The sequence below is a fragment of the Thalassophryne amazonica genome, chromosome 20 (genome assembly GCF_902500255.1).
Source record: "Thalassophryne amazonica chromosome 20, fThaAma1.1, whole genome shotgun sequence".
NCBI lineage: Eukaryota > Metazoa > Chordata > Actinopteri > Batrachoidiformes > Batrachoididae > Thalassophryne > Thalassophryne amazonica.
The window spans coordinates 19,583,022-19,596,813 of record NC_047122.1 but is presented as its reverse complement, the minus strand read 5'-3'; the positions used below and the strand labels follow the sequence as shown (position 1 = coordinate 19,596,813).

The 13,792-nt window shown below is 38.5% G+C and overlaps 1 protein-coding gene across 2 annotated transcripts in view; it reads left to right on the top strand.

Moving 5' to 3' along the window:
• The window catches only part of col11a2 (collagen, type XI, alpha 2), an 86,934-nt gene that overhangs the window by 60,059 nt on the left and 13,083 nt on the right, over window positions 1–13,792 (top strand). For both annotated transcript variants that reach the window (XM_034160269.1, XM_034160270.1), the window contains 26 exons: window positions 24–68; window positions 166–219; window positions 529–573; window positions 2,666–2,719; window positions 2,823–2,867; window positions 3,024–3,077; window positions 3,208–3,252; window positions 3,357–3,410; window positions 3,502–3,609; window positions 4,930–4,983; window positions 5,110–5,163; window positions 5,306–5,350; window positions 5,500–5,553; window positions 5,795–5,839; window positions 5,944–5,997; window positions 6,959–7,012; window positions 7,952–8,005; window positions 8,175–8,372; window positions 9,036–9,089; window positions 9,201–9,308; window positions 9,436–9,543; window positions 10,653–10,706; window positions 10,849–10,902; window positions 11,057–11,164; window positions 12,734–12,787; window positions 12,905–12,958. In XM_034160269.1, coding sequence (XP_034016160.1) covers window positions 24–68; window positions 166–219; window positions 529–573; window positions 2,666–2,719; window positions 2,823–2,867; window positions 3,024–3,077; window positions 3,208–3,252; window positions 3,357–3,410; window positions 3,502–3,609; window positions 4,930–4,983; window positions 5,110–5,163; window positions 5,306–5,350; window positions 5,500–5,553; window positions 5,795–5,839; window positions 5,944–5,997; window positions 6,959–7,012; window positions 7,952–8,005; window positions 8,175–8,372; window positions 9,036–9,089; window positions 9,201–9,308; window positions 9,436–9,543; window positions 10,653–10,706; window positions 10,849–10,902; window positions 11,057–11,164; window positions 12,734–12,787; window positions 12,905–12,958 — 1,710 coding nt within the window. The remainder of the gene's footprint in view (window positions 1–23; window positions 69–165; window positions 220–528; window positions 574–2,665; window positions 2,720–2,822; window positions 2,868–3,023; window positions 3,078–3,207; window positions 3,253–3,356; window positions 3,411–3,501; window positions 3,610–4,929; window positions 4,984–5,109; window positions 5,164–5,305; window positions 5,351–5,499; window positions 5,554–5,794; window positions 5,840–5,943; window positions 5,998–6,958; window positions 7,013–7,951; window positions 8,006–8,174; window positions 8,373–9,035; window positions 9,090–9,200; window positions 9,309–9,435; window positions 9,544–10,652; window positions 10,707–10,848; window positions 10,903–11,056; window positions 11,165–12,733; window positions 12,788–12,904; window positions 12,959–13,792) is intronic.

Sequence of the window (13,792 nt, the reverse complement as noted above, 5' to 3'; positions counted from 1 at the left end):
AATCCATTGTGCCTCTGTCTCAGGGTGTACGAGGGAACGATGGGCCCCATGGACCCAAGGGTAACCTGGTCAGTGTTGCTCCAATTTATCCGCCGTCTTAGTACAAACGTTATTATGTGCTGGTGATGGTTTAATTGTTCATTTTCATCTATTGTGGTTTGTCAGGGTCCCCAAGGAGAACCAGGACCACCGGGTCAGCAGGGAACACCAGGAACTCAGGTGAGACTGGGACCCCTAACCAGGACCGGAGAGATGATTCTTACCCATAATTTACGATCTCTAACTTTATGCTGAAGCATTTAATCCAAGCGACATGTTTGACACAAGTAAAGCTGATACCCAGAATTTTGTACTCCAACAGTTCATCTTAATCTCTTTATGTCACTTGATCATGATTAAATGTCGATGCAGTTTCACTTGTTCATGCTCTACTAATGATGCTTTAAAAAAATAAATTAAAAAACAAAAAATTAACTGTCATAGTAAAAGTGCACTAACCTCGAGCTTGTGTCTCACATGACATCACAGGGAATCCCAGGACCTCAGGGTGCCATCGGGCCCCCGGGAGAGAAGGTAAGAGTCCAAAAATATTCATACGCGATCACACTAACAAAAGTGCAAATTTAGTGAAGCTGCTTAAAGAGCATTTTCTTCCTCAGTTTTTTTTTTTTTTTTTGTAAGAGTAACAGGATGATGAACCAATACGTTGATACCACAAAACTGTCAACCAGAAAAGCTTCATTTTTATGAAGCTGTTGAATCCAAATGGCATCAGAATCTGGAGTGTTTTATTGATTATAATTTTTAATTATGTTTCGTGATGACATAACATTGTTTTTGTTATGTAAAAGTCAAATTTCTTTTATCAGTAGGTTGAGTTTTCTTTTAGGTGTTTGTGTGAGTAGGATTAATTAAAAAGTAGGAACCAATTAAGAAGGTTAAATCTGAACAGGAAGACAAACCATTAAAGTGTAGGTGACATCAAAAAATTTGCACTAATAATCAGTAAAATGATAAAATGTTGATATTGTAAAAAATCCTGAACAATAAAAGTTGATAAGTGCGCAGGTGAAGGAGAAACAACAGCTGTCTGAAGCGTGTGCTCTATTTCAGCCGTGGCCATATTGTTGCTACGTCATCACAAGAACAGGACCTGCTGATTCAAGACCAAATCAATTGTAAACATGGATTATATTGTGCTCTCATTTTGTAATGTGTGCACGTTTTACTACATTGTACACTCACTTTATAATGAGCACACGTTTTATTATATTGTGTGCTCATTTTATTACATTGTGCACTCATTTTACTGCCTACATTTTATTATATCATGCACTTATTTTGCTACAGTGTGTGCATGTTTTATTATATTGGGTGCTCATTTTATTATATAGTGCACACATTATTAAATATTAAAACCATTCACATGAGGAGTAAATATGTAGTCTTACCTGTCCGTTTCAGTGAGATCATTGTCTGAAAATAATTTAATTTGTTGTCCTGGCTGAAGAAAAGTCCATGATGGTTCGAGTCTCTACATGTGTAACCTGTTCACTGTGTGGCTGATGGATTGAGTCTCTCCTGTTTGTGCTGCAAGTTAAAAGACTGTGGAGAAGCTGCAGACCGTGCAAACGCGCTCATCAATAAAAGTGTTCCACCTGCCAATCAAAAGGATTCAAGGCGAAAATGAACCATTCTGACACATATAAAAAATGTGCATCACCGACCTGAACCACTTGGTGGAAATGGGGCTGTCAGTAGCCTGTAAAAATCCATAAATGAATGGGACTATTAAGATAATGGTTCCGGCGCTGATGCCACGTCCTGCTTCCTCTCCAATGTCGGGAGTCGCCAGGCAGTTCCTGGTTTTTAGTGGCACGCAGTTCGAAATCTGAACATTTATCTCTTCAATAACTGTGCTCCAGGAAAGGATCAATTTCAAACTGTTGTTTAATTTTAGTGTTAAATACTCAAAAAATATTACATATCATGTCACCTACACTTTAAACTTGGAGCTGGATTTAATAAAATGGGCAGAGCCATAAAGCTTACAATTTTTTATTGTGAGATAAGTTCCAAGATACGCCTTATTTTCTTCAATTTTCTTAATTAAAGGTGTGACAGTATCCTGAAATAGATTTTATTATGGTTTGAAGCCAGTCTGCGAAAATGAAGGAGCCAAAACTTTTTAAAATCATTTTCTTTAGCATGAAATTTTTATTTAAAGAAACTAGCTGGGAAGGTTGGATCTGTTTTTAATTTGAATTCACCACATTTTGGCACAAATATGCATGAAGGATTGGAGGTTATAGATATGACTATTTAATACTGGGGAATGTGTGGCAGACAAGCAAAAATATTATTTTTTTCTTTTCAATACAATACATAAATACAATTCATGCTCTGACCATGATTTTTTTTGCATTGCATTGTGTTGCATTGGATGTGTTGTTTTGAGGTTTAGGCACTTTAATGAGTGCTGTTCTAGTGTAATTTCTTTAATGGATCATTTCTTGGAATTAATCAATACATTTTGATAATGTTTTAAATTTTTTGATGTAACAGAAGAAGTGCTTCACATTTACATTTAGTGCTTCTCTCTTTTGATAGGACTTTAATTTACCTCAGATTAAGACCTGTTTTTGTTTTTTTTTTAATCCTGCAGGGTCCCACGGGAAAACCAGGACTGCCAGGAATGCCCGGAGCTGATGGCCCTCCTGTAAGTTTATCTCTTCATTTTATATCTTTAAAACAAATTTATGCTGAATCCCCCGTGTGGATGCTTTCTGCAACTTCACCTCTTCACCTGCTGCCCCTCTCAGGGTCACCCAGGAAAGGAGGGGCCTGCCGGCACCAAAGGAAACCAGGTGGGCATCATCGTTTCACATTAAGTCTAATCAGTGCTGAAACACTTTGATTGAAATCATTCTGCTTCTGTAACTTTTCTCACATCCTCGTGAAAAGTATTTTATTAAGTACTGAATGTTTTATGAATTTGTCATTGTGTGCTTAACCTCCTCCAGGGTCCTAATGGTCCTCAGGGAGCTATTGGGTATCCTGGCCCTCGGGGCATCAAGGTCAGCCCAGATTCTAGGTTTAAAACCTGCAAACAGCACAGTTTGTTTGAGTTCCCTCTTGTTGTCATGTTTTATCTCAGATATCCTTTGTGACGTTCCATCAGGTGATTGTTTAATGCTTCTATTTCAGGGAACACAAGGAATCCGTGGACTGAAGGGTCACAAAGGTGAAAAAGTAAGCAAATAGGACAAATATACCCCAGAAACATTTTGTCAGATGAATATTAATATTTAGCCAGAGAATTCATCATGTGTGTGAATGTTTTTCTCTCTTTGCAGGGAGAAGACGGTTTTCCTGGCGTTAAGGGAGATTTTGGAATCAAGGGAGACAGGGTAGGATGGAGACATTGATTGGTTTAATAATAGATTGATTAATTTCCTTCCGCCTTCTGATGTTGTGTTGTGACGGGTCTCACGCTGACAGGGTGAGATTGGCGTTTCCGGCCCGCGTGGAGAGGATGGTCCAGAGGGACCAAAGGGCCGTGTCGGACCTCCTGGTGAGCTCGGACCCCTCGGGCCAGTTGGAGAGAAGGTGAAAACTGTCTTTTGATTTTAATTATTTGGCAATAAAATATACAGTAACACATAAAATACACATACAAAATTGCAGAGGATAAAAAAAAGGTACAATATGCATTGTGGTGCTCAATTAAAATTATTTGAATTTGGTTTAATTGTTTTTGATTTGAAAAAGAGAAGTTCTGCTTAAAACAGCTTTAATAGATATTGACACACATTTCATGATTTTATTGCATTTTTTAAATTAGGATCCTTATGAATATTTAGTAATAGGAAATAAGATAATGCTGCCCTCTTGAGGCTGCATTTATGTTTGACCTTCAACCACTGAAGGAGAGAGGAGGGGTGGAGCTATGTGTGTGTGCGCACCTGTCTGTGTGCACAATATCTCAAATTAAAGAAGACTGATTGTGGTTGAAATATTCTGATCTGAGATTAAGGGAAACGGTGGTAAAATTTCAAGGCAGATCCAGATTCAAAATCTTCTTTTTGTCTCTTTAACCACATGAGAAAGATTTCCCTTTGATTACTTTCTGCATATTTTAAGAAATGAGAAAAATCTGTATATGTCCTGTTGTTGCTCAGAGTTCTGCTTTAAATGTCATCTTGCCTTATGATGTCACAAAGGACCCCTCCTCCTCTGCTGATGTAATAATAAGGACTGGTTGTTTAGCTGATGCTCTTTAAAGTTTTATCATTTCATTGCATGTTTATGTGAATAGAACTGTTTTATTTTCACATAAACATCATGAAGACCAACAGGAATTCAAGTTCCTCTGAAATTTTTGATATAAAGTATTTGGGCAGTGACTTTTACCTAAAACCTTGTTGTGCTTTATTGTGCACAAGTGATTGTCTCACCAGTGGAAGACATCACGTTTTCATCTTCAATTATATTTTCATTCGGATGGCTTTGATTCTTGATAATATTTATTAATTTGCAAATCATTTATAGACTTGGAGTAGATTTTCTTTTGATCATCTTAAAAATAAATGAGCAACAAATAAACTCAGCAAAAATATATAGGTGTCTCAAAAGGAGAAGGATCATGCACAGAGAAACGCACCACATGGCCAGAATGTCGACATCAACACTCTGACCTCACACAGATGCACTCCTGATGTCCAGGAAGTGAAGCCTGAATCTTACTCTTGATCCAGGACAAATGCCAAACAAAATGCCTTTAGAAACGGTGACTCGCGGGTTTCTGGGCTGATCATAAAGATAACTGACAGCTTCATCAAAAACAGAAATATTCATTATTTGCTCTGTCTATTTCGCCTGATGATACGTTTCACACTGATGATTAACAGTGTTGCTGTGTGACTTCAGGGTAAACTGGGCGTACCTGGACTTCCCGGTTATCCCGGAAGACAAGGACCAAAGGTACGAGCAGAAATACCTCAGTGTCTTATTTCTTCATCAGCTCTTTAATATTTATCCTATAAAATATCTACCAGTCCTCTGTTGGAGCAAAAGCACTGCTGATGGTTTGGGTTTTTATTTCTTAAGGGATCTCTTGGATTCCCAGGATTCCCCGGATCAAACGGCGAGAAGGGAACGCGAGTAAGTTGACTCGGGGGGATTTGACCTCATGTTCAAACTATGTGACTTTAATTTGTGATCACAGTCATGTAGCGATAATGTGGGCCATGATGACATCATCAACAGGGTCATGTTTTGTCTGAGTCTAAGTTTTTGTTTTCAGGGTCTGACGGGAAAACCAGGTCCGAGAGGACAGAGAGGACCAACGGTAGCATTTATTCAATTATACACTCATTTCCAGACATTATTCACTTGACTTTTTACTCTGCTTGCTTGTGTGTTAAAAACGGGTTTATTCAGTTTCATTTAATGTTTGTTTTTTCCTTTGTTGTTATTATTGTTGTTTTTGTCCATCAGGGTCCCAGAGGGCAAAGAGGACCGCGAGGACCGACTGGTAAACCAGGAGCAAAGGTTCGCCATCACAGTGAATTTATCACATTCATATTTTGTAACCTTTTAGTACCAAAGTGCTTCATAAATGAATGTGATGCTTATTAAAGCTGGTTAATTATCGCTGACCAACATCGTTGTCTTTATAAATGTGGACTGATAGAAGTAAAGTAACCTGGCTCCAAGTTATAGTCTTCCCCCAATAAATAAATGAAATTGCTGCTTTATGATGAACCACATTTTGTTTATTGTTATCTATTAGGGAACGTCAGGAAGTGACGGACCTCCTGGTCCTCTTGGAGAGAGGGTGAGATTTTTTTCATTTTCTGGATCATATAACATTCAGGTCTGTACTTTATTTGTATCAATAACTGATAACTGAGTGATCGTGTGTGTGTGTTGTACCTGCAGGGATTACCCGGACCTCAGGGAGCAAATGGTTTCCCCGGACCAAAGGGACCTCCTGTAAGAAATCATCATTTAAAGCTGTTTATTGTAACGTTTTAGTGCACTGCTCTGAAATTTATTAAAAAAAAATCAGTAATCACAAAAATATCAGTTTACTATAACAAAATTCTGTAATGTTGGGTATTCTGCTTATATTTTTATGTTAATGTCATTAAAATGCCCATGAGGTGATGAGACCTCGCTTAGAAAACAGAAGAATTAGAGATCTACTAGAAATGTACAAAATTGGCCTTGGTTTTGAATTGTTAGACTTTAGAATTTTCTTTACTTTAAGACATTATGCAGATTTGAGGGGCCACCTTTATAGTGTTGAAGTAAGCAGAACTAGACTTAATATTAGGAAATTATTTTTTAGTAACAGAACATTTTGTTTATGGAACAGTCTTCCTGAACATGTAGTAGTCTCCATCTGTTAACATATTCAAAAAACTTTATGATGAATATTATAATGTCGTGCAGTTAAATTTGTAGGCCGTCTAGATAAATTTGTAAGTTTTTAGCATTATTTCTTATGAGTTTCTTTGTAGTATTATATCAAAATGTACAATGTCTGCTTATATATACTTTTTGTATACATTTTACACAATAAAATGAATTATGAATTATGTATTATTACTATGTGCTCCCCTACTGGAAATTGTTCTGTTATTCAAACAACACATTTATTTGTATTTTAAGATCTGTGTCACTTGAATTAAATGTCACTGCTAGTGTGTATAGAAAGAAAAATATTTAAAAAAAAATTATTGTGTAATACTGCATATTTGTATGCACAGAATTAGTCACTTGATTGCAAAAGTCCCTAAAATAACAATATATGAAATGTGGTTGGGATTTTTTTTTTTAATCTTGTAAAAAAATCTGCTTCCTGTCGACATGTAGCAGATTGCTAGAAAAGCTCTTTCAATTGATTTGGTTTAAATTTAAAGTGACGTACGTATGTGCCGTTTGCACACAGGGTCCTCCAGGAAAGGACGGGCTGCCCGGACATCCAGGACAGAGAGGAGAAGTCGTAAGTTTTTGTTTTGTGTTCGGTTTGGAACTGATTTTGGGGGGGTGGGGGGGCGACAGGTTTGTTAAAATTCAAGGTAAAAGGTCAAGGTCAGTGTCCTGGCACTGTTTATGTGTAGGGGATACTTATTAAGACTAATTCGATGAACTGGTTAAAGATACACCTGTAGTTAGTTACTATTACACACTAATGTTAAAATCCTATATCACCCTTGTATTGGTCATATGACCTTTGACCTTGTGTGACCTTGATAGGTCAGCCTCAATGTTACAAGTGCTTATGACACATAGTAGCATTTCACGTGCAAAACTGGTCTTTAATTTGTAAAGTAACAAATGTGTGCAATTACATGTATCATAAAATGAAATATGAACATAGGAACACAGGAAAATCTGTATACATTTATAGAACAGATCTGCTCTTACAACAACAAAAAATAAATAAAACATGGAATACATATGAATGCACACAGAAGTACATCTTATCATGTTCACTGAATCATTGTTTGCTTGACTCGGTGTTAAACGTGTTCCACTGTCTGAGTGCTGCTCCTCGTTACAGATGTTTCCTGACTTAAAACATTAGTTTGAGATCTTTATCTACTGATTTTTTTAAAAAATCATTGCTTTTGAATATTGTGTGGTAGTCAGTTTGCTCTTCTCTTCTTCACGTGTTCCGTCTCTCCTCACATATTTATTTCAAGTCTTTACAGATTAAGTCACATGATACAGATATTCTATTTTCAACTGTCAGATTTAGTTTTATTTTTAATTGATTTCACAAATAAATAAATAAAATAAAAATTGGATTGTGATTTGCCGTTGCTTCAAAGTCTCTTCTGATGGATTCTACTTTTTTCATGTATCTCCACAGGAGGATGGAGTCTTTAATATTTAGTTTATTGAAGGTATTTGTTTCTCTTTTTTTCCCTCACTACAGGGTTTCCAAGGTAAAATGGGTCCACCTGGTCCTCCTGGAGTTGTTGGACCTCAGGTGAGTATTTTCCAAAAAAAGAAAAGTCCAATCAGCACATTTCCACAAACTATCATCTCACCTTCTTCTCATCCTCACACACATCTTTGTCTTGTCTTCTGTTCTGTTTCTGTCAACACTTTTTTCTTCTCAAACATCTTAATCTTTCTCTGTTTATCTGTGCTCTTAGGGTCCATCAGGAGAGACTGGCCCCATGGGCGAACGTGGACACCCTGGACCTCCAGGGCCACCTGGAGAGCAGGGACTCTCTGGTCCCTCAGGGAAAGAGGGAACAAAAGGAGACCCAGGACCCCCAGGAGGACCTGGCAAGGATGGACCACCAGGACTGAGGGGCTTCCCAGGAGAGAGAGGACTGCCTGGAACCCCTGTGAGTATGATGACAAGGAAGACTGTGGATCATCTTCTGGTAGACATCATAATAAATAACAGTAAACGATGCCAGTTCAAAATCAGTTTTAAGAAACAAAGTTAGCGGTGACTATTAAACCTCAAAAATAAACTATACTTCAGTGGTCATAATTTGATTTTAAACGTTAATTATACCCCCCCCCCCCCCCCCAACAAAAATGTGTGTGTGTGGGGGGGGGGGGGGGGGGCACCCTGTCCTTCCCTCTGTCCATGAGGATTCAAACCACAACTCCTCCTAAACCGTCTGGTGGATTTCATTTAAACTTCACACAGGTGTTGCACACCACGTGGAGCTGCACATGCAGGAAAATGATTCTGGTCTGGTGTCTTCAAGGGGAGATAATTGGACTTTGATATTATTTTTATATATATTTGTCAATATCATCCACAGATGTTGATCAGCTCATTAAAGTATTTCATTACAAAAGATATACTGTCAGTGATACGTACGTGCAAACATCTCGTATCACAGAGTGGGAGGTGTAATTTGGTCAGCTTGAGCATAAATATCTATCTTTAAAAAGACACGATTGGTTTTATCATCAACTTTTAGGGAAAATTCCTCAGTTCTCCTTACTTTTAACAACATTATTTATTTTTCTCTTCTTGTCTTTTCTTCCAGGGAGGTGGTGGACTGAAGGGAAATGAAGGACCTGCTGGACCTCCTGGACCTGCTGTGTGTTTCAAATCTTAATTTCCACAACACCATAAATTCAACTTTTGCAATTAAAAAGTACTAAAATAGCGATTGTATTGGTACCGTCTGTATGTTATTTTACCTGTTTAGGGTTCTCCTGGTGAGAGGGGAGGACCTGGTACAGCTGGACCTGTTGGACTTCCTGGTAGACCTGGTCCTCAAGGTCCTCCTGGACCTGCTGGCGAGAAGGGAGTTTCTGTGAGTATTCCGGAGACTTGTGTCCATTGTATAAATTCAGGTGTGTGACTTGACTTTCAAAAGGAGCAGATTTCCAACCCCTGACATGTTATTGTTCTGATTATCTGCTTCGCTCTTGTCTGCTAAGGGTGAGAAAGGTCCGATTGGCCCAGCAGGGCGGGATGGAGTTCAGGGTCCAGTGGGTTTGCCTGGCCCTGCCGGACCATCCGGAGTGCCTGGAGAGGACGGAGACAAGGCTAGTAACAATCTCGAAAGATCTAGTTAAAGATACAGTGCATTATGGGAGGTTTTAAAGCTTGTGACTGAAAAATAAAGGTAATACATACGTATACTTCGGACGAGGGCTGATACTTCAGGGCATGACACATAAACAGACATGTGATAAGATATTCATCACATATTACAACAAAAATAAAGAACAATCATCATACACATGAATCACGTAGAACGAATAAAGCAGGTAAATCATGTTCTTATGTCTCTCTATAAAGTCATGAGTGTCCTCTTCACTAACTTCTTGGTGTCTCACAACTTCAGTATGAGACTCAAGTTGTAGAATTCTTCTTGCTGGCTAAAACTCTCTCACCTTGATCAGACATCTTGGTTGAATGAAATGATCTGGACCCTGCATCAGGATCCTGCACTTGTCACCAGGGTCAAATTAGTAATTCTAATTATTAAAATATTGCACCTGGATCAAGATACATTGACTACAAATAAGTGATATGATCTGCAAAGATGTAACATAATAGATCAAAAAGTGAAGCAGTATATTTGGCACAGAGACACATGGTGAAGATGACGACACTGCACAAGTCTGCCGAGGGTTAATACTCCACTCCAGAACATTTATGGATCCATTCAGCTGTTCAGTGAACTGCTGTACTAGTGTTTCATCATGATCACGATCAGACTCTGGTGTATCAAGAAACTGGCAGTGTACACGGGCAATGCCCAGGTGTGAGATTTCGTAGACATTTGTTATTGCTTCACCTCTAACAGTCCAGGTTTGTAGATGTTATGTCCCTGGGTTCAAAAGTCATTAGAATGATATACAATCTACAACCTTGAAATGCCCTCTGGTGGTAATTGCATGAACTAATGTACATAACCAAGGTATTCCACATATTTTGGTTTCTAAAATAAATGTGAAGTTGGACTGTGAAATCTTTTCACATACATGGATACATAGTGTCCTTTCATACATAAGAATCTTGGTACTTGATCCAGATTAGTCTGAATTGATCAGTCATGTTGGCTAAATCTGATCTGTGGGTTTTGCATCAACATTTGAGTTCATCAATAATTTTAAAGCTTTATTTCAAGTCATCTTGTGTTTTATAGGGTGAGGTTGGAGAACCCGGTCAGAAAGGTGCCAAGGGAGCTAAAGGAGAACATGTGAGTGAGCTCAACATGACATTCAAACCTCAAAATTAACTTCACAAGGACCAGAATTTTATCTTTGTAAAGTAAGATGTACGAACCTCTTTAGTTATTTTTGTTGGCTTGATCACAGATTGATTGATTTATTTGTTGGTAGGGTCCTCCTGGTCCACCTGGGGTTGTGGGTCCTGTTGGTCAGCCTGGACCTGCTGTAAGTATAAACCTTTTAACTCTTTCCAGGACCTGGTGGATTGTATCGTCACAATAGAAGGACCTTAATATATTATTCTAGAAATTTATTTGCTGGTGTGTTTCGGAATAAATACTCAGATTGTCCTTCCGTGTATTATTTTTTCGTGGTGTAGGGTGCAGATGGGGAGCTTGGACCGAGGGGTCAGCAGGGGCATTTTGGAGCTAAAGGTGATGATGGAACCAGAGGATTCCCAGGAGCACCAGGACCCATCGGACTGCAAGTACGAGTCCCGTCAAAGCCACAACACACCCTTCAGTGGGACGTCCACTCGGCGTTAAACTCTCTTAAATCAGTCTGGTGTTTGCACAGTGTTTCTGATACTTTCTTTCAGTATTGTTGAACTCGATGTTGCCAAGGGTCATATCAAGGACCTTTCAGTTTTTTAAGTGATACTAATTCACTCAAATGTATTTCAGTACGAATTGCTAAATTATAACTAAGTTATCACCACAAGTGCTACAAATCAAACAATACTACCTTAAATATAATATTCAGTTTATGTGTAATTCCAGGTTTTCGTGTATTACCACTTTTATTTTTTAATTCACTGCATTCAAGGTGTTTCTAAAACTTTGGCAAACTGGTTTAAACACAGTAAAACATTTGAAACCTGTTTTGATAGAACGCAGTCCCTTAACACCAGCTTCGGTGACGACCCCAGCGCTGAAGCCACGCCCACTACAAACTGCAGGTCGTCTGTTTTGTGAAGCAGATTTTTGTGTTAAATAGAGGTTTGTAGATATTTTGGCCGCACTAAACTGAAATAGTTTCATGAAACCGAGGAAAATGTGAAGGATTATGAAGTAAAATGAGCCGTGTCCTCTCATGAGGAATTAAAGTTCACAAACAACCTTTGTTGTTTAAAAAAAAAAATGTTTGCTTGTTTTGAGCCCTCATTTACCATCGACATCCCGCTTGTCCCAGACCTTTGAGATTAATCAATGAATGGAACAGAATTTTCTCCTCAAAACAAAATAAATAAAAATGCTAAATCCAAAAGAAATAATACCAATTCATTAAACTTAATTGTCCATACTGTAACAAGAGATTATATTATTTTTATAAAGTCTTTTAAAGCTGACTAAAGTACCGCATAATTTAATATGTTCAGGACAGATGTTACAAATGTTTACACCTTTTACAGAAAAAACAGTGAATTTTTACAGTAGTTCGAGTCTTTAATTTATCAAATAATGTTCCTCTCAAATTATAACTGGAGTCCTTCATTTTAAACAGATTTTGGACATGTTGAGGTAGACGTTTGTTTTTTTGCTTTAAACATGGTTTGTATTGTAATATAATCAACTAAGTCCTTGAATTTCAGAATATTCAAACAAATAAATAGTGGGTTTGTTGGCTCGTGGTAAGGTTTAGTACTGATTATTTTTATGGCTTTCTTTTACAATAAAAAGTTAAAGTTGTGGATGTATTTGGCCCACGGTCATCGACTTTGACATCCATCCAGCCTGTTCCTGCACACACACACACACACACACACACGCACACACACACACACACACACACACACACACACACACACACACACACACACACACACACACACACACACACACACGTATGGTGAGAGACAGGTTCCCTCCTGCACTTTGAGAGTCACCAGTTAAGTCTGTGGACTGGATCTGACCTGCAGTACCCTGAAGGAACCCACAAGGAGAGACCGGGTTCAAACCCATAAACGTGATCCTGTCCTTTGCTGCGCTAACTGACCTTTATTATAACACCAACATTCGGTTTTCAGACATGTTCTAAGCTAAGTGAATGTCTGTAGGGACTGCCGGGACCACCAGGAGAGAAAGGAGAGACTGGAGATGTTGGACCACTGGTGAGTTTTTGCAATAAAGGAAAAGAATCATGTAAAAACATTTCATTTTCTCAAATGTGCCTTAAACAGCTGACTTTGATGATGTAAGTTGAATCACAATAATATTTTTCTTCACAGGGTCCTCCAGGCCCTCCCGGGCCCCGGGGCCCAGCGGGACCCAATGGTGCTGATGTGAGTGTTCACAGCTCTTACCGGGGAAAAAAAATAACATATAATTTACAAATAATATTAAAATCATCTACACAGTACGAAATATCAGATAGCATTTTCTGTATCAGCGTACTTAACCTCTGACGTCAAATCATTTCTCACTCTTCTGCTGTAATAGTGTTCAGGGCAGTGAATCCCAAAGTGGGGGTCGCAGCCCCCAGGTGGGCCGTGAAGGTCCTGCAAGTGGGCCAATGTCAGGCCATTAAAGATCACAAATCATACTACTTTGAGTTTCAATTTTGTAATAAAGTTTATGCAGGTTAGGTGAATTGAAAACTTTAAATTGTCCTTAGGCGTGCGTGTGTTTGTCTATTTGTGGCCCTGCGACATACTGCCGTCCTGTCCAGAGTGCACCCCGCCTCACGCTCTATGACCCCCCCCCCGCAACCCTTAATTCGAGTAAACAGTTGAAGATGAGTTACAGTTTAAAATTACCAAAACATATTCATGCATATTTTTTAAAGGTAATCAAAACAAATAAAACAAAGCCATGGATTTAAATAATGTGTTATTCGTCATATAAATATGGACAAACTCCATCTTTGTGTAAAATTAGAATGAAGGTTTGGTTAGATTTTCAAATTTCAAGGCCAGCCACAGCCTTCTTAAAGGCCTGGTCCCACTGGCGTTTAGGATGATTGGCGTATGAATTGCGCACAACATTGGTTTATAGTTGCTAAACATCCGCAATATCCGTGAAACATGCTTGTATGAGTTGGCCGACATCCGCACACGTCCGCAATTATCCGCAGAGGCACGTTTTTCTGTTGCCAGGATTTTTGAGCTGCACAAAAT